General features: G+C 39.1%; 1 protein-coding gene across 2 annotated transcripts in view; it reads left to right on the top strand.

Moving 5' to 3' along the window:
• gad1b (glutamate decarboxylase 1b) overlaps positions 1 to 13,538 on the top strand; it is a 36,765-nt gene extending 23,227 nt beyond the window's left edge. The window contains exons 6-16 of one of the 2 annotated variants that reach the window (XM_053636479.1): positions 652 to 764; positions 2,460 to 2,575; positions 2,702 to 2,781; positions 3,787 to 3,841; positions 4,112 to 4,228; positions 6,500 to 6,564; positions 7,896 to 7,974; positions 9,309 to 9,458; positions 11,142 to 11,249; positions 11,720 to 11,809; positions 11,909 to 13,538. In XM_053636479.1, the coding sequence (XP_053492454.1) occupies positions 652 to 764; positions 2,460 to 2,575; positions 2,702 to 2,781; positions 3,787 to 3,841; positions 4,112 to 4,228; positions 6,500 to 6,564; positions 7,896 to 7,974; positions 9,309 to 9,458; positions 11,142 to 11,249; positions 11,720 to 11,809; positions 11,909 to 12,082 (1,147 nt within the window). In that variant the 3' untranslated portion in view covers positions 12,083 to 13,538. Of the gene's footprint in view, positions 1 to 651; positions 765 to 2,459; positions 2,576 to 2,701; positions 2,782 to 3,786; positions 3,842 to 4,111; positions 4,229 to 6,499; positions 6,565 to 7,895; positions 7,975 to 9,308; positions 9,459 to 11,141; positions 11,833 to 11,908 lie in introns of those variants that run through there. The other variant, XM_053636478.1, reaches the window with a different exon arrangement.
• The last annotated feature ends 6,721 nt before the right edge of the window (positions 13,539 to 20,259 follow it).

The following is a 20,259-nucleotide window of genomic DNA, read 5'->3' as shown; positions in this document are numbered from 1 at the left end:
TTCTGCACTCCCAGACGTCCCTCTTTTGTCCTTTTTTTTGCTTGCAACACACCCTCTCTCTCTCATTGACATCGAAATGTGCCATTCCTCTCCTTTGAATGAGACGGATTGAGGCCCTTATCTCAGCCGAACAGCCGTGCCCTGCCTGTTTCCTGTCGCTCTGAACTCCTCTATTAAGAGCGACAGATACTCATCACGCCGTCAGACCCCTTCATTAAACCCCCCCGGGCGAAATGAGGGCTTATCGAGCCCATCGCAGCCCTCGTTTAATTAGCGGCATTCACAGCTGAATATTTTATCTGGGATGGGATTCCAGGTTGTGCCAGGCTTTTATGAGGGTTTGAAATTAGCCGCAACACAATCGAGAGCAGGTAACGATGATATCTTTGGCGGTCTGTTATTAGGTTTGTCGATGAAACACATTAGAAGGGTCTGTGCGTTGCTTTTTTTGGGGAAATGAAGCAGAATAATTGTGGAGGAGGAGGAGGAGGAGGAGGAGGTAGGTTTCCACTGCAGCTCTGTCAATTTGTACTCGTCAGTCAAAGAAGCACAGGCGTGCAACAAGACAGATTTTTCTTCTGTCGATCAAAATTTCCTCGCTTTATTCGGTCCTAATTCGCTCTCTGCTTCTTTTGATGCCTCTCCTTCCAGGTTCACCTACGAGATTGCGCCTGTGTTTGTGCTGATGGAGCAGCTGACGCTGAAGAAGATGAGGGAGATTGTCGGCTGGCGTAACGGCGAAGGAGACGGACTTTTCTCACCGGGTAAACTCACCTTCCCGGCATGTGGTTCCTGGAAAGACAATGCTGCAGCAAATAATCACGTTCCCATCTTCTTCCTCCCAAGAGACACTATAGAATCCTGCAGGGATGACGTGTTTTTGTAGGTCAACCCCGGAAGTTAGCATCACCTTGATTCCATCAACAAAAATCCAATAGGATTTTCCCATTGGTTTTTAGATTATTGCAGAAAATAATCTCTGTGACCAATAAAAGATTATCATTTGTACACGTTTTGTTCATTGAGATAATCTTGACAAATGTACACAACGCTTATGAATTTTGCAGCCTAAAAACAATCGGCAGAAGTAAAAAGCTAATGTTAGGCTATAAACAAACTATACCACGGTCACATGACTTCAACGTCACCATCGCTACGCGTCCGACGACTCTTTTAAACTTTATTTAAATAACACTACCTTTGGAAAATACTATAAATTGTTAAATCTACAAGTCGGAAAGTTTGAGTTGGAATAGTTTGCAAGAGCGTGAGTATAAACAAAACGAGGCTGTAGTAGATGAGTTTTCCGGTTCGGAGTGATGACGTTTAATTTTACCCCGAGAATCTCTGTACTCTCATTTAGCCACTCGTTAGCTAAGTGTCTTTTTCAAGACACATAAAATCTTTTAAAAAATCGCAAGCGGGGTATTACTGATGTGTTTTATGTCGTAGAATAAAACGTGAAAATATCTTGAACTTGTGTTAACCACAGATCTTATTTCAGGCATTTAACCCATTCAAAAAAAACCCCACTGACTTCAAGACAATGGAACCGGAAGCGCTAAAATGCTAACTCATTTCCGGGTTTTAGGACTCATGTTTGCAGCACTCTATTAAGATTAAAGATATAGTGAAGCCCAAGCTGAAGTATCTCTCAGCCAAGACATGTTTGAGTCCTTCTTTTGTTTTGCACTAAAGCTGAGTGTATTATGCTGCTAGCAAATAAGCTAATCTTATAACCTCCAGTCACATACAGCTCTGTTACACTATTTGTATATTAACAGTTTAATAAAATAGCAGAGTATATATAGTAAAAACACAATGGGGCGTGTTGTTACAGGAAAATAATCCAAACCAATATGTGGTGCGAGGCGGAGATACCCTGAAGTGGATTACTTTCCAATAACATCACGTCATGAAGTGTTGTTACATGAGGGGGCGACAGAGAGTCAAACTGAAGTGGATTACTTTCCAATAACATCACCTCATGAAGTGTTGTTATTGGATCCTCCATTCTGAAGACTTACTGACTGACTGTTACACTGACACTGGAGACTCCTTCCATCAATGCTAAATACTAAAAGTCTCCTTACAGAAAACCTTAACTTATCAATGATTATACAGTATGTTTGTCTTTGTTAAATAACCACACATTTTTAAATCTATTTATTATTAGCTTTCTTTTATATAGAGCGTCCATCATACAAGTCCCTGCGAATGAACTATAGAAACGATAACATATTAGAACGAGTGCGTTAATACAAACCTAATATAAATTTGAGCTGCTGTTATAAACGATTAATCAACACCCTCTGACCAATCAGATTTGAGAATTTAACAGGTATAAAATGTCAAAACCTGTAAGGCTTCGGGGAAACTCTTTCTAGATTCTGATTGGTCGGTGGGGTCAGATGTCAATCACAGTCTGAGGTCCAGATGATTTTTATTTCTACACACAGGTGGTGCTATATCAAACATGTACAGTGTGATGATCGCCCGCTATAAGTATTTCCCCGAGGTCAAAACCAAAGGCATGTCGGCTGCACCGCGCCTCATTCTCTTTACATCAGAACACGTGAGGAACTTGAGCGTCTCGATCATTTAGATTTTGTCCAGATGTGCGCCATGATTTCCTGTAGACTGTAGACTTACTGTGTGTGTGTGTGTGTGTGTGTGTGTGTGTCTGTGTGTGTGTTTGTAGAGTCACTATTCGATCGCCAAAGCTGGAGCAGCTCTGGGTTTCGGTAAAGAAAACGTCATCCTGCTCAGCACCGATGAAAGGTAACAAATCAGTACACAACACTGTGTTTAAACAATAAAACACAATCCCACTGCCAAAAAGTGGCATCTTAGCAAACTCTAAGTATCTTGAATATACTCACATTGGGGTCACGTGTTCCAATAATTGCAAAGTCAGTTGCTTGACCGTTTTTAATTTTTCAAAAAATTGTTTTGAGTGATTGATAAGCTCTCTGTATTGACATTGCAAAACCACAAGTTATATATTTTAATGGTTATTATTTTACTTACCTAAATAAAACCTACTTGTCTGGGTAATCTGCTTAATTTTCATTCAGAGGTAATGTCATGTAAACAAGCTGGAGACAGATACAAGTGCAGTTCAGAGTTTTAATGAGAGGCAGGCGGACAAATCCAAATCGTGAGGCAATACCAATATCCAAAACCAGGTGTGGGTCGGGCGATCGACAAAGAGGGTTGACAGGGCAAAGGCAGAACATGAAAACCGAGAAACTGGGAATAAGATCAAAGAACCGGAAACGAGAGCACAGGACAAAGGCTCGGTATGGCTAAGGCGGCAAACACTGAAGCTCAATACTTCGCGACGTGACAATGAAGTACAAGAGGTTTAAATACACAAACCGGGCATAACGCAGAACAGCTGAGACACGTTAGAGACAACCAATAACATTACGGGGTGGAGACAGGACAGAAACCAAAACGAAACACATCCGTAACCGTAACCGTAAACACAGTCAATGCTTTGGGCTGCTCAGCGCACGAGGGGAAATATCTGACAAATAATTTCAGGCATGGTCATTAACTTCACTATTTACAAATTTTACCCGTAAGCCTTTATCCGAATATCTTTAGATGATGAACATCGGATGTCTCCAAACTTTTGACTGCTAGTATACATTGCCCAACTTCTTCTTTAGTAGATCCTAACTGTAATTGAATTCAGCAATCACAGACACTTCTCTCTGTGTTTCACTAGAAAAAAGACTACTTTTGACAGTTTTGCTGATGTAACGTGGTGTGTTTCAGGGGTCGGGTCATACCTGCAGACCTGGAGGCTAAAATCATCAACGCCAAACAGAAGGTGAGTGCAGGAGTCCAGGTGTTATAGAGAAATCGGTTCTTCGAGCTGTTCAGCGTGAGTGTGTGTGGGTAAGCTTAACTTCTGCTCTAATGGAGCTCAATGGATCAATAGAGCGGCATGACGAGCCCGTCTTCATCTGACAGATGGACTGCAGTTCATTAGCTCTGCCTTGTTTGCTTCATTACCCAGATGCCATTCTAACTCAATAAATGGAGCCTTAACTGGGCAGTCTTTAAAGTTGATTTTATGTTTCGCGTGTGTGTGATATAGGGTTATGTTCCACTCTTTGTGAACGCAACAGCCGGTACTACAGTGTACGGAGCGTTTGACCCCATCAACGACATCGCAGACATCTGCGAGAAATACAACATGTGGCTCCATGTGGACGTAAGACTTCTTTACACTCTCTTAACACCGTGAACTGCCAAGAACTTGCGATCCTGGGAAGAACATTCTCTGTATGATACCTAACAATCCCACAAGGACAGGAGTTTGAAACTCGCTAAACACGCGCAGTTAACTAAGAGTTACGATGGCACTTTAGTGTTAGTGAGCTATCCCTATTTATTTTTTAATTGCTAGCTAGATGATTGCTAACTGGGGCCTTGTTCTGCTAAAATCTAAACAAGGTTCCAGATTTTTCTGACTCAGGTTTATATTTACTATATAATATATAATAAATAAATAGTACAAAAGAAGATAAAAAATATTAAAGTAACAACAACACTAATAATAATAATAATAATAATAATAATAATAATAATAATTAAAGCTGCAAGCAGCATTTTCAGGGGCCAAGCACCCAGACTTGGTGAGTCGCACATTCACAGACGTGCTACAGTTGTTGCCTTAGACGCGCTATAATTGTTGATTTGTTCATTTATTTATGTTTTCTTCTCATCAGTCTTGGCTTTTGTCCCACATTGTGCAAGTTTAGATAGGTCTGAAGATGACGTGTGCCAAATTTGGTGAAGATTGAACAAACTTTGGAGGAGGAATAGCAAAAATAGCAGTTAGATGGAAGCATTTTTAGCATGTTATTGTAACTTGTGACCAGTAGGTGGTTGCTGAACAAAATTTGTTGCATAGCCTCAGGTCATGGTCCTGAAGCTGACTACAAAGTTTTGTGTCAGTGCGCAAAGTCGTTGCTAGGATACAGCCTCACTTCCTGTTTGCCGGCTTTGCTGTCAGATTCATTGTCCCATTACAGGCAAAAAGTTTGGAGTATTCAAAATACTTTTGTGAGGCTTACTCTGAAGATGATCTGTGCCAAATTTGGGGATGATTGGAGAAAATGTGTAGGAGGAGTAGCTAAAAAACTAGTTTTTGAAACTAACTCCAAGATGGTGGAAGATCTAATTAGGCAGAAATCGATGTCATAGGGTGCTTTGACGTCGTCTTGACCCTGGGAATCCAGAGATGCCTGGATTTTAAATTTTGGACACGGTTCAAAAGTTCAAAAGACCCAATGGTGATGCTAGAGAGTTGGCAGCACTTGGCCAAAATTTGGTCAGAATGTTCCTTAGACCCTTCCCAATCAGTGTGCCAAATTTTACAACTTTTTACCAGACGGTTCTATGGGCTGCTATAGACAAACTAGATAGAAGAAGAAGAAGAAGAAGAGGAAGAAATTCGAAGAAACAGTAGAATAACAATAGGGTGCCTAATAATAATAATAATAATAATAATAATAATAATAAATTTTTTTAAGTTACAGTTGCTGGTTTGACTGCTACAAAATCCTGTTACATAAGTTGCACACATGAAGTGAAATACTACTGCAATGTACACAGAATAAATTGAGAAAATGCATAATTGCACAATTGAATAAAAAACACAAATTCTTCACTTATATAATCTCCCGTTAATTTGATTTAGATTCATTTCTTTGATTTAGTTTTTTTTTTTTGTTAAAAGAGTTTTCTTATTTGAAAGACTTTTCCATCCATCCATCCATCGTCTATACCGCTTATCCTTCCTTCAGGGTCACGGGGAAACCTGGAGCCTATCCTAGGGAGCATCGGGCACAAGGCGGGGTACACCTTGGACAGGGTGCCAATATTTTAAAGACATTTTTCTTTTGTAATACTTTTCCAAACAGAACATTCTCAGTTTCTCATTAGTTTTATTTTTACTTGTAGCCTGCACTAATTACATTAAACAAATTACACAGTTTATTGATATATTTCCATCCAGTTATTTCAGAATTGCCCTTTTCCTGTACATTTTTTGGCTCAAATGTAATTCCTTAATCTGTCAACCCCTGATTGTTGTAATGAATTCTGGATGTAATGATTTACGCTCTGATTATTGCGTCTTCGATATTCAGAGAGGATGAAGAACCTTTTTGAATATTTTAACCGTTCTCAGTACTTGAGTTCTTGAGTGTTGAACAGTGGAAGATGATGAAGTGAGACAAGAACAAATTAAACAAACTTGTGCACTGAGAAACATTCATCGTATTAATAAACTAATCAAACCTTTTTGGACATTGTGTATGTTTATGTAACACACATTTCCCCAATTCCTTTCCTTGCGTGCCTTTCCTGTCAGGCAAAACTTTGTCATTGTTAAATGGAAAGCCAAGATGGGCTTTAGCAGCCATTTTTCTAACCTGCTATTGTGTTACAACCTGCTACAAACTGTGTGTGATTTTAGGGTGCGTGGGGTGGCAGTCTGCTGATGTCAAGGAAGCATCGTCACAAGCTGAACGGCGTCGAGAGGTAAAATGTTTTTTAAACACAAGGCTGTGATCATCTTCTTGAGCACAGTCAAGCTCTGGACAGAAATCAGACAAATCGAACACATGACACTTTCACTGTTCAAGTGATTAAAGACCTGAGAACTTTGTTCCTAGGCAACTGGGTAATGTAGAGGCCAAAAAACTTACTGGAAATCAAGCTAAAGATTTAGCTAGCTAACTAGTCATAATATGAACAATGTGAAGGGACAGGGAGTGTAGAAATAAGATAGAAATGTTGGGAATATTAACATTTATCGGACTGAGTTCGGCCATATTGAGAAAGTCAAAATGGTCAGAATAGATTTTCTTGGCGCAGACCGACATTAATAACAACATATCCTCAAACAAAATGAAGTGGAGGAACTATGACACATGACTTATGCTATCTGCTACTATCTATGATTTTTAGAATAACCCCGTAATAGGCAGTCCAGAGTCAGCAACATGAAGTCGTCCAGCATACAGTCTAGCAACTCGTTTTCGAACGCACGTTTGTTTAATTGTGTTTGATGCAGCAGGTGCGTTTCCTGGGTTGCCAAGTTTCAGCAAAATTTCCATCCCAACTACATCTACAACTACAACCACACAAAAGACTATCCCAACAATTCAAGAAAAAGGGAGGCACATTTAGACACACAATATGCACTTACACTTTGTTTGTGGAAATTTATTCGATTTAATTCTGATTATTGGATATCAAAAAAGATCTCGGCAATCTCCGAGTATTTTTTACATAGCCCAATCTGGCAACATTTCTGTTTATAGCGCAAGCACGGGGCAACGTGGGTCCTGTCCCAATGGGCCTCTATTAGTGCTTGTTGCAGTTCCATTTTTGACCACTAGGTGCAATAATAACTCTGGAAGCTAAGTGAAGCTAAGTGAACACCCCAGCTAGACAAGCAAACCAACAGAGCATCAGCTTATGATCAAAAGCTGCATTTTTAATCATTTGTCAAGCGAAAGAGGTAATTAAGAAAAAGTATTTCAACTCAAGTTGTGAATGAGGAATTTGCTAAAATTTGCTTGATGTATATCCCTATAGACGAGATGCCACTGGTCAAAATTCGTAGAGCTGTCAGGAAAATTTGCTTTTTGAAATTAATCAGTATCATAAGATTGAAGATGTGAATGTAATCCTCTGACATCATGAAACCCATAGCATCTTTCACACCTTCAGACTCCAGCAACAGTCATGTGACCTTAACTTGGTTCATGATGTCGTGTAGGTGTGGCATCACACACACACACACTCAACGGCCCAGACGTAATCGATACAGATTTATAGATGCCGTATATATATTATACTTTCAGAGCGAACTCGGTCACGTGGAACCCACACAAGATGATGGGAGTGCCACTGCAGTGTTCAGCCATCCTGGTCAGAGAGAAGGTAACCATGACAACAAGAGCAAACTGAAGAGAGACATTGGCAAAAGGAAATGTTTTTGATTTTGTAGTCCATTTTTAAGTGTTTAAAACCAACTGTGTTTGTAGAGACCTGCTGTTCTTTTTCTATAACACCATGTCCTGAACCTCTTATATGACAACAATTTGCCAGTGATAACATTTTTTTATTTATTAAAGAACAATATTGTACTTTTTTTTAACCCTGTATACTGTAGTTTTATTTAATTTCGTGGAATGTAAGCTAATCAAGTTAGTTCCTGTTATCATGTAGAAGTTATAAACAGTTATTCCTTCACCAGCCTTTTTGTGTGAGTGTGTGTGTGTGTGTGTGTTTCAAATGAAAATATTTACCAGGGATGCACCGATACTAAATTTCTCAGCCCATTCCGATAACCGATTCAGAGTGATATCGCCTGATATCGATAACCGATACCGGTAGTTCTGCCTTTTATGTCTTGTTTTAATTTAAAAAATAATTAATTCCACAATTCTGAAGGAAATGCACATAAAAACTTTATTCTCTCCATTTCAACAAGTTGTTTCACAGTAACTGGTCTCATACACAGAAAACACATTACTCTAATTAACACATGAACTCAATTCTGAAGATTAAAGTAAGATTATTAACTTATTGAATGTTATTAATTCATATTAACATGGACAGAAATCTAAAAACCTCCTGTTAGTCTCACATTCACTCTCCACAAACACAAGCATTTCTACTTCACCACTGAACATCAAACTGGTCATATATAATATCAACTTTTTTATGAACATTTTTATGAACATAATTAACATTAACAGGATAAGAAACATACTACTATACAAATATATTTTTCTGTGCAATATATACTTTTTTGTCAACTCATCTTCATGTAAATCTTTCAGCGGTGTACTGGCCCTTTAATTCGGCGCGAGCAGCACGGCAAAAAAAATTAACATCGCCGAAACTCCCACTTCAATGCTGCTCACTTCCGGTGTAAAATTTTATCAGTGCAGAGATTACAGAGATTACAAACTGCAGTTTTGTCATTATTCCACACAAGAGACGTCATCTTTACACACAGCACGAAATCCATGTGTTTTCCCGCCCTCTTCTTATTGACAGGATATCATCGCCCTGATCACCAGATGTTTTTAAACTATATAGCATGATAAATAGCCTTTATCGGCCGATACATCGGTGCATCTCTAATATTTACACTTTCGTTTGAAATATTTCATATAAAATTGATCTAAAGATTGATTTGAAACCATGTACAAAATGAAGTTCATAACTTGATTTAACAGCAGTGATGTGTCGCTCGTGTGTTTCAGGGAATTCTGCAGGGCTGTAACTCCATGTGTGCAGGTTACCTGTTCCAGCCTGATAAACAGTACGATGTGACGTATGATACGGGAGATAAAGCCATCCAGTGTGGCAGACACGTGGACATCTTCAAATTCTGGCTCATGTGGAAGGCCAAGGTGGGTTACAGCTGCTATGTTTCTTTATTTATTCATTTTTTAAATGAAGAAAAATATATGTATATTTCATCATAAATTGTTTCAGAAATTAAAACAAAGTTTACGATAAAACAAAGGCAACATGAGTAAACACAAAATACAGTTTTTAAATGATGTTATTTGTTGAAGTAAAAATGTTATCCAATACCAACTGGGCCTGTGTGGAAATGTATTTGACCCCGTAGGTACTAATTCCCCAAATCTATGAAAGTGCATTGATAATGGGGTTCAGCTGGACTAAACACAACCAGGCCTGATTACTGCGAACCCTGTTCAATCACATCAGCACTTAAATAGAACATTTTCAGCAGCATGAAGTTGGTTAAAAGATCTTACCCAGTAACACTCTATGGCAAAGTTGAAAGAAATTCCAGAAATGATGAGGAAGAAGGTGATTGAAAGACATCAGTCTGGGAAGGGTGACAAAGCTATTTCAGAGGATCTGGGACTCCAAAGAACCACAGTGAGAGCCATTATCTCCAAATGGGAAAACTCAGAAGTGGCTGATCTTCCACAATTCCTCCAAGAGCATAGCAACTACTCTTCCAGGAAGTCACAAAAGACCCAAGGACAACATCAAAGGACCTACAGGCCTCTCTTGCATCAACAACGGTCACTGTTCATGACTCCACTATCAGAAAAACACTGAGCAAAAATGGCCTCCTTGGAAGAGTGGCGAGGTGAAACCCACTGCTAACTCAGAAGAACATAAGATAAGGCTCGTCTGGATTTTGCCAAAACACACCTTGATGATCCTCAAACCTTTTGGGAGAATGTTCTGTGGACTGATGAGTCGAAAGTGGAACTGTTTGGAAGACAGGAGTCCCGTTACATCTGGCGTAAACCAAACACCGAATTCCACAAGAAGAACATCATAGCTATGGTCAAGCATGGTGGAGGAAGTGTGATGGTGTGGGGATGCTTTGCTGCTTCAGGATCTGGGCAACGTGCGATAATTGAGGGAAACATGAATTCTGCTCTCTACCAGAAAATCCAAAAGGAGCATGTCCGGTCTTCAGTCTGTAATTTGAAACTTAAGCTCAACTGGATTACGCAGCAAGACAATAATCCAAAACATATTAGTAAATAATAGTCCTAGAAGTAAGTGAAAGACTGATCTCCGGTTATCGGACGCGTTTGGTTGCAGGTATTTCTGCTAACGGTGGCACAACCAGATTTTAAGTTTAAGGGGGCAATCAGTTTTTCACATGGGTGATAGGTGTTGGATAACTTTTTTCTTTTTTTTTGTCTTCTTCAATAAATAAATAAATAAATAAATAAATAAAAACTGTATTGTGTGTTTACTCAGGTTGCCTTTGCTTTATGATGTATTTTGTTTAAAGATCTAAAACTCGTTAGTATGAGAGATACACAAAAACAGAAGAAACCAGCACTGTAAATGTCACATCTGGCCTGGCCCTAACACTCATGACTTCCAAACTCAGTACTCCAGTCAGCCTGTCTTTATTAATCACTTTCCATATACAGGATGGCTCTCAGCTGCTACGTTGAGTAGTTACTTCCTTGATGGCATTCTTCTGTTGCTTCTGTAACTTGAGGGGCAGAATGCGTGTGTGTGTGTGTGTGTGTGTGTGTGTGAGAGAGAGAGAGAGAGAGAATACACATTGATTATTCTCTGTACAGGGAACAGTTGGATTTGAGCAGCATGTCGACCGGTGTCTGGAGCTCTCTGAGTATCTCTACAACAAGATCAAGAATCGCGAGGGTTACCAGATGGTCATGCAAGGAGAGGTAACACACACACACACACACACACACACACACAGACTTTTCTCTTTCTGTTTTTTATTTCTCATCGTCACTTTACCTCTCACTTTTGTACTTTTGATACCCTTTCTGTCTTTCTTTCTTTCCCTTTTCCACTCTTCTGTCTCTCTTCCCCCTTTCACATTCTTCTTCCTTCTGGTCTCTGTTCCACTTTTTGTGACTTTTTTCTCTCTTCTTCCTTTCTTTTTTCTGCCTTCTTTCTTTCCTATTTTTTTTCCCTATCTTTTACCCACCACTCTTATATATTTACCCTCTCCCTGGTTCTTACTCTTTCTGCCTTATCTCACCTCTCTACCTCACTTCTTTTATTCACACTCATTCTCTATTTCTGTCTTTCTGTCTATTTTCTCCTTATTTACTTCTGGGCTTCCTTTTTCTTTTCTTCTTTATTTCCCTTCTATTTGACTCTTTCCTCATTCTCTCTCTGTCTCCAGCCCCAGCACACCAACGTGTGTTTCTGGTACATTCCACCCAGTTTGAGGAACATCCCAGACGGAGAGGAGAGAAGGGAACGACTGCACAAGGTTATCCTCACACACCTATCATCACACACGGCACATGTAGCCAGACATTAAGCCGTGCTAACATTTTAGCCGTGTGTCTTCTTCTTCTACCCCTTCAAGGTGGCGCCAAAGATCAAAGCGATGATGATGGAGTGCGGCACCACCATGGTGGGCTACCAGCCGCAGGGAGACAAAGTCAATTTCTTCCGCATGGTCATCTCCAACCACGCTGCCACCAAGTCGGACATCGACTTCCTCATCGAGGAGATCGAGAGACTCGGACAAGACCTGTGATAGAGCCGTGTTGTGGAGGAACGCTGGACTGCAGCCCTGTTTAACATCCAATGAGTGTAAACCTGTGCTGTGTCCCTGTTTAACGGTTTAAATGTACTTTTAAAGTGCACTACGTCCTGTCAAACTGGTAGAAGTGTCTAGAAGCACTGAGGCCTAATCTGCACTAACACAAGTAAATCTGAATACACTCTTTATTAGTTTTGGCCACACTTTTCAAGTGATTTCAATTTCCCAATTTTTTCCCCAAACCTGAAAATGATAGAAAGAGCATGCTGAGCATGCACACTGGACGTCTTTTAATATTTACGTTTCTGCCGGTTAAAACATGCTTTTTGCAAGCCACAGTGTCACTTGTCCACTATACAAATTGGTAAAACAGGGTCACCGTTTTTTTTTTCAATCCTGAGCTCTTTGTGGCGTTTCTTGGGGAGCATGTTCCTCTGGGTTCTAGCATTTCCTCCCACCTGGTACGCAAGTTGACTACACAAAAAAACTGCCCCTAGGCAAGCCTGGTATTCCCGGGATAGGCTCCAGATCTGCTGCGACACTGGCCACGATACAGTGTTCACTGAAGGTGAATGAATACAGAAAACAAAGTAAGTTCCACCATCATGGAATTGTGGAGATCACACGACAATCATATATCAATGTTTTCGAATTTCAACCCCAAAACGACCTTTCAGCAGTCATGAGTCAGCGAGTCAGCAGTGCATGAATACTTTGACACTGGGATAACGGGACGTTTTCCCACTCTCCCAAATTCTCCCGCATTCTGGGTTTTAGTTAGTGAATTCTGAGCTGTCAGAAAGTCTCTAAACTTCCTATTTAAACGTTTACATGAACACACACGTGTTCATGTAGCCAGTTGCATCACTTCTGGGCTTGTTTAGTGCCGTTTAGGAGCTTTCTGACAGCCCATATCTCACCAACCAAACCAACTGGCAACATAAACCTGTGTCCGAGTGCATAATGTATAGAAATTGGAACGTTTAGGCTACATTTGAGTCACGACTGATCGATTGTGTCACCTGTTTCAATTCTGTTAAAGACTAGACAGAAGTACTAACGTTTATGTTTTCAGGTTCAGCCATTCTGATGGATTTCGGTGGTCAAAAAATGGTGTCTTAACGTGGACGGAAAGGCAAAGGAATACGAAAAGATTTGCCCGTCTTAGTGTGGACTAGACCGTAGTGATTTATGATGATTGGAGAAACAGCAAGATTATTAATATTACTAGACATTTTAAACCTACACATACAAATCAGTCCATATGTAATAATACTACAAATAATAATAATATCCTCAAAACCCACGCCGCGTTGTTTTAGTCACATTTCCACCCATATATACAGTATACGTATATTTATACTAACTATATATTATGTGTAATGGGACATTTACAGTGCTTCAGGTTGTAAATATGTAACAAAGACGAGCAAGGCGCACCACCCTTTTAACCGAGTCTGATCTTCTTCCTGTGTACGTGTGCACTGTGGCGTCTGTTGTCGTGTTTCTAGAACTTGTAGGTCAGTGAGGACGGACAGCCCTGTTCCTGGAGATCTAAACTCCCACAAGCTATTTCATTAGGAAAGGAACCGAGCCGTGAGACTGTAAATCTCTAGAAGCAGGGCTGATCATCACTGCTGTAGATCTTATGTTTAATGAGCACCTTTGTGAGGTGAAAACGTGTCTTCAGTCTCCAGTAGAAATGATCTATGACAATAACAACGCGTTCAAATGGAACTTGTCGAGCCATGCTTCCGAAATCATACCTTTGGCACGCAAGTGGTTCAAGTCGTGAGAGCATTGTCGTTAGGCAACTACGAAATGCAGACACCGAGCATAAAGCTGAATTTATGATATAATGATGGGAGTAACCATAAATATCGTCTTCCAGTCGGAAGTTTACTTGTAGCCAGTTAGCTCACTTCCGGGTTTGGTTAGTGAACGTTGGGCTGTCAGAAAGCTCTAAAACTTCCAACTCGGCAATGCATGAATGCTTTGAAATTGGAATAATGAGAGGTTTGCACATTATCTTGAATTCTTTCAGATAATGGTTTGGTTTGCAAAATCTGGACTTTCAGAAAGATCTTGCACTTCCGACTGGGAAATGCATGAACACTTTGAATTTGGAATAATAGGAAGTTTTCCCATTGTCCCGAATTCTCAAACTTCCAGGATTGGCTAATAAAATCTGGGCTGTCAGAAAGCTCCAAAACGTCCGACTTGGCAAGGTATGAACGCTTTGAAATTGGAACAATTCTCCAACATTCTGGGTTTGGTTTGCAAAATCTGAGCTCTCAAAAAAACTAAGCTCTTGAACTTCAGACTCTGCAATGTATCAGTGCTTTGAAATTGGAATGATGGGAAAGATTTCCTGTTTTCCCCAAATTTTCAGGTTTGGTTAGTGAAATGTGGGCCTTGGAAAGCTCCTAAAGGTCCAACTCGGCAGTGCATGAATGCTTTGAAATTGGAATAACGGAAAGTTTTCCCATTCTCCCACTTTATGGGTTTGATTTGTAAAATCTGGGCTCTCAGAAAGCTCTTGAACGTCAAACTTTGCAATGCTTTGAAATTAGAATATTCCCAAAATTTCTGGTTTGGTTAGTGAAATCTGTGCTGTCAGAAAACTCCTAAACTTGCAAATCAGACGTTTACAAGAACACATTTTTCTGTAGACAGTTGCCTCACGTTCCAATTTCAAGGCTTTGATACACTGCAGAGTCGCAAGTTTAGGAGCTTTAGGAGTGGAGTATTCACTAACCAAACCCGGAAGTGAGGCAACTGGCTACATGGACAAGTGTGTCCAAGTAAATAATATAGTAAAATTGGAAATTTTGGGCTAGATTCGAGTGACAACTGCTAATCTGTTTTAATTGTTAAAAACTAAAAATATTAACAATACACAAATTAATGCAAGTCCATGTTATATGAAAAGTAGACAAATTTATGCCCAGTAAATTTTAATAATAATGTATAAATGCTTTAAGTGGGAAAACCAGGAAGTTTCTCATTTGCCCAAACTCTCCTACATTAGTTCGTTTTTTAGGCTAATGGCTTAGCTAGCATGTTTGTAGTTAAAAAGAACTTCATATGCAATATAAAGTCAATATAATATAATATAAAGTCACAATATAAATATATAAATATAAAGTCACAGTGATGGCTAACCAAACTTCCATATTCAAAAGCATCAGTATTCATCAATGAAGAAGTCACAACTCACAGATTTTGACTTCTGAAGTTAGAATCTTCTGGAAAACATGGTGAACACATGACTCCATTTGAACGCAGCAAAAAAAAAAAAAAAAAATTATGCATTAAAGCCTTGATTTATTTCGTAACCAGGCGTGTGCTGATACTAAAGTTTCATTCCACAGTAAATGCTTAACATGTTTTCTTTGTGCTAACTAGAAAAGCTTGTCATAGCTTGCTAGCTAGCTAGCTTTGCTAAATAGTATATGCTGTAGTGGTGTGGTGTGGTGTGGTGATTTTTAGATGTGTATAGTAGCTGGTTCATGCTAACAGGGGAAAGATTAGTGCTAGCTCACCAACACTAGCTAGCTAACAATTTTAGCTTTAAGCTAGTCAGCTAATACTAATGAAAGCACGAAATGGGATAATGAGAGCATCTCTGAATTGAAATGTTAGTGTCGTAGCTAGTTCAATTTGCTAAATAACATGCTGTGCTAATAGTGATTTTTGGAAAAAAGCCAAATTGTTAGCTTAATCTGAGCTTTCGATACAGCTTGCTAACTTTCTTCATTATCAACACATGCCTAAATTGTGTTGAAACTTTTGCAATGTTGGTATTTCGATTTGTTTGTTACGCATCGTTGTTCGACCTAAATCGAATTTCTGTATACAAATAAGTTTATGGTCCAGTCGTGAATTTGTGAGCCAAAGACACACTTTCTATTCTGTAGTCCTTCAGATAAGCTGGTACTTATGGTACATACAGTATATTTTAAAAACTATATATAAATATATATGATATATATTTATTCTGTGTGTGTGTGTGTGTGTATGCGTGTGTGTGTGTGTGTGCGTTGTTTATTTGACCTCAGTGCAATCAGTGTGTCGTGTATCAGTGAAAACGTCGCGTGTTCATTATTTATTATCTGTTAACGGTGACACAAGCAGCTTAATCTCTGCCATGTATTTGAAAAAAAGCACAATTTAGAAGATGTTTAGGAAAAGTACAAATTGTGGTAAATAAATACAATACTAGGTAATATATTTAAAAGATAATAAAAATTTAAAAAAATATAATAAAATACACACCCAGATGTAGTGGATTGGCTAAACTGGAGGCTAAATTAAAGAGATAAACTTTAGACACGTCTCGGCTGATCGACTGCATCTAGAATAAAGGGAGCATTCTGTAAATTTGTTGTTTGTTTGTTTGGTTGTGTTTTTGTTTTGCTCAATTGTTCCTTTAAATGTATTATAAAATATGATTATATAATGTTATTGTTGTATATAAGACTTGCATCCACCAGTTGTGACACTTTACACAATGTCTTTTCCTTCAGACTGTAAAGTGCTTGAAACCGTGTATAAGGAAGCGGCTATGTGCTGCTGTGCGTGTGCGTGTGCGTGTGTGCGTGTGTGTGTGTGTGTGTGGAATCGGTGGATGTACGGAGTAAAAAGCTCCTGCTGAAGGACGGCACTTTGACCTGCAAACACGCCATGTGAACACTGTTACGCTCTCCTGTACAGACGCTCCAATGCAATCTATTAGACGTTATTAACTCTTGTTGTCCTTCTTGTTTGTTTTTAAGATCTCTATCGTAAAAATATAACTAAATTAATTTAAATATATATACAGTATATATATATACACAATATAAAATCTATAATAGAGTCAACAATAAATTGATCAACTGTTACTCAATGCGGTGTGGTGTATTCTTTCATGATTTAAAAAAAATATTAACATTAAAATGTAAAAAAAAAAAATTGGACAGTACATGATTGGAAAAAGGCCAGGTGACATTTATCCCCCCTCCCCCCCCAAATCCTCAACCACTCAGTTTTGGGTGATCCCGTGTCCACTATACTCTGTTCTTCCTGTTCTTTGTTGGCTGCAGGAGTGCTGTCTCCTGCTGTTGTAGCTCATCATGAGCTCATGGTTCAACGTGCTGAGTGCTCTGAGATACTTTCCTGCTCACCGCGCTTGTACAGAGTGGTTATTTGAGTCACCGTATCTTTCCTGTCAGTTCGAACCGGCCTGAACATTCTCCCCTGACCTCTCGCTCACTAGATGTTTTTTGTTTTCTGCAACATCTTGTGTGAACTCCAGAGACTGCTGTGTGTGAAAATCCCAGTTCCTGAACTACTCAAACTGGCACCTACACCAGAATCTCACAAGCAATCCATGTCACAGAGAATTTCTTCATAGAGCAAGCGTCTTGAAGCCGTCGTTACAAACAAAGGCCTCTCCAAGTATTAAATAAATTTCAGTTAATGTGTTCAGTACTTTTTTCCCGTGTCGTTCTGTTTTATTACACATAACTTTATTTATGGACTTTAATGTTGTGAATTCTTTATATTTCCAGATTTCTTGAGTTAATACTGATGTCTGGTGAAAATTTCATTTGAATAACCTCATTGGAAATATATTTACTGAAAAAAATGTTGACGTGTTCAATACTTATTTCCCCCACTGTATGCCTTTTGCAGCAACATGGCATGAACACGATGGTCTTCCATGAGACCAGATTTCTTTCCTTGTTTGTTTTTATTTATGTATGCATTTACTTACTTATCTATTTATTTATTTATGTTTAATTGTTTGTTTTTATTTATGTACCCATTTGTTTGTTTGTTTGTTTGTTTGTTTATTTATTTATTGGGTGTTTCTTTATGTATTATTCATTTATTTACTTCTTTATTTGTTTGTTTTTATTTATGTATGTATTTACTTGCTTACCTATTTATTTATTCATGTTTGTTTGTATTTACATACCTACTTGTTTGTTTGTTTGTTTGTTTATTATATTGTAAAATAATTCTCATTAATACAAGATTAGTAGCTACAAACATATTAACAATCTGACAATTAACAACATTTATAAATGACAGTTTTCCCTCCTCTTGCATGCATGCAGCATGTCTCTCAGTGCGACGAGCGCTGTTCTCATGTTTTGTTCGGATTTTCCTCCATGTCCTGTCATTATCCTGTCACTAAGCATATGCGTATATAACTTTAAATCCCTTTTGAGCAAGCCAGTGGCAAGGAAAAACTCCCTGAGACTACATCAGAAAGAAACCTTGAGAGGAACCAGACTCAAAGGCCGTATTTACACTACATGGTTCAGGTGAATCCCAATTCCGATTTTTTCCTCCCATGTGGCACATATAGGATCTGACCCATGAACGCGTATGCAGGAAAAAAGCACATGGATTCCGATATTTTCAGATCCGTTTCAGGCCTCGTTCATATGTGGAAATAAATCTGATATAAATCGGATACGTGCATTTGCGTCTGCCGTGTAAGCGGACAGATCAGATATTCTCCTGTCGATGTGAGTCGTGCGTCATTGACAAAGCGACAGTGGCGAATGACATCAACTCGGGTGGACCCCAACCGCGAAAACACAACTCTCAACAAGGGCTCTCTTCCTTTTTTCCTGGGTCACTTTTAAAAGTAGATGTAAGCGGGTCGTCAAAAAAATCAGATATAGTCAACAAATGGGAATTGGGCATCAAGGCCTGTAGTGTAAACGCAGCCAAAAGGGAACCCATCCTCTTCTGGGTGAAGCCAGATGGTGAAATTATAAATCTTTACTTGCATAAGCGTGTTTCCTGATTTTGTCCAGCTGTTCGGTGTTGAGTCCTTAATCAATTATTAATCCGAGTTGCCAATTCCATGGGGAACCCTCGGCTGAACTTTGTGAGAAGTTTTTAAAGTTTTTTGCTGATGAAGTAATTACCATTCGTTCTTACTTCACTTCGCAGTTCTCAGACCTGTCCCTGAATTCGCTGGCTTTACCGGTTTCCTTTGATCAATTTCAACATGTTTCTCTAAAGGAACTGTGTGATCTGGTTAACCAGATGCAAATAACAGCCACTACACTTGATGTTGTTCCCTCTGTGATTATGAAAGCAACTCTTTCTGAAATTGGCCCCAGTATCCAGGTGTTGATAAATTCATCTTTGGATGCTGGGGTGGTCCCGAATTGTTTTAAGCATGCTTCAACCTTTCAACCTTTGCTTAAGAAACAGGGTTTGGATGAAGATTGCTTTAATAATTATCGGCCTATCTCTAAGCTATAATTTCTGTCAAAGCTGTTAGAGAAAGTTGTGCAGTCACAATTGCTCCTGTTTCTAAATTCAGCTATGCTATTGGAACCTTTACAATCTGGTTTCACTGCTTATCATAGCACGGAGTCTGCTTGGTTAAAAGTGCCCAATGACATTTTACTGGTAGTGGATGCTGAAAAAAAATACTGTGTTGATGCTACTGGATCTTACAGCTGTCATTGATACTGTAGACCATAACATACTTCTTTGGTGCTTAGAGCATCTGTTTGGTATCAAGGGTACCACCCTACAATGGATCAGCTCATATCTTAAGGACAGGTCCTTCTCGGTAGCGTTGGGTAATTTCTCCTCATCTTCCGCTCCTATTATTAGTGGTGTACCTCAAGGCTCCATTCTGGGCCCACTTCTTTTTAACTTATATATGCGTCCGTTGGGGAATATTATTAGGGCACACAATGTCTCTTTTCAGTAATATGCTGATGATACCCAGTTGTACATTCCATTGAAAGCTGGTGACTCCATTCAGCCATTGTTGGAATGTCCGGACGACATTAAAAAATGGTTAACAAATAATTTCCTCCAACTTAATGAAGACAAAACCGAAATAATTGTTTTTGGCCCCCTGAGATTGAGAGACGGTCTCATTAATGAGCTTCGTAACCATTTCCCCTCAATTACTTCTCAGGTTAGGAACCTTGGCATCATTCTGGATTCAGAATTATGCTTAACCAAGCAAATAAATTTGGTCGTTAAGAATAGTTTTTATCAACTACGGATTATTTCTAAACTTAAAACATTTTTGTCTTTCCAAGATTTGGAGATGGTTATTCATGCTTTTATCATTTCGTGCTTAGATTATTGTAATTCATTATACTTGGGTCTTCCTCAGTCATCTCTGGCTCGTCTCC

The sequence above is a fragment of the Ictalurus furcatus genome, chromosome 11 (genome assembly GCF_023375685.1).
Source record: "Ictalurus furcatus strain D&B chromosome 11, Billie_1.0, whole genome shotgun sequence".
In the NCBI taxonomy this organism is placed as follows: Eukaryota; Metazoa; Chordata; class Actinopteri; order Siluriformes; family Ictaluridae; genus Ictalurus; species Ictalurus furcatus.
The sequence above is the reverse complement of the archived record's forward strand: the minus strand, read 5'-3'. Positions and strand labels throughout refer to the sequence as shown.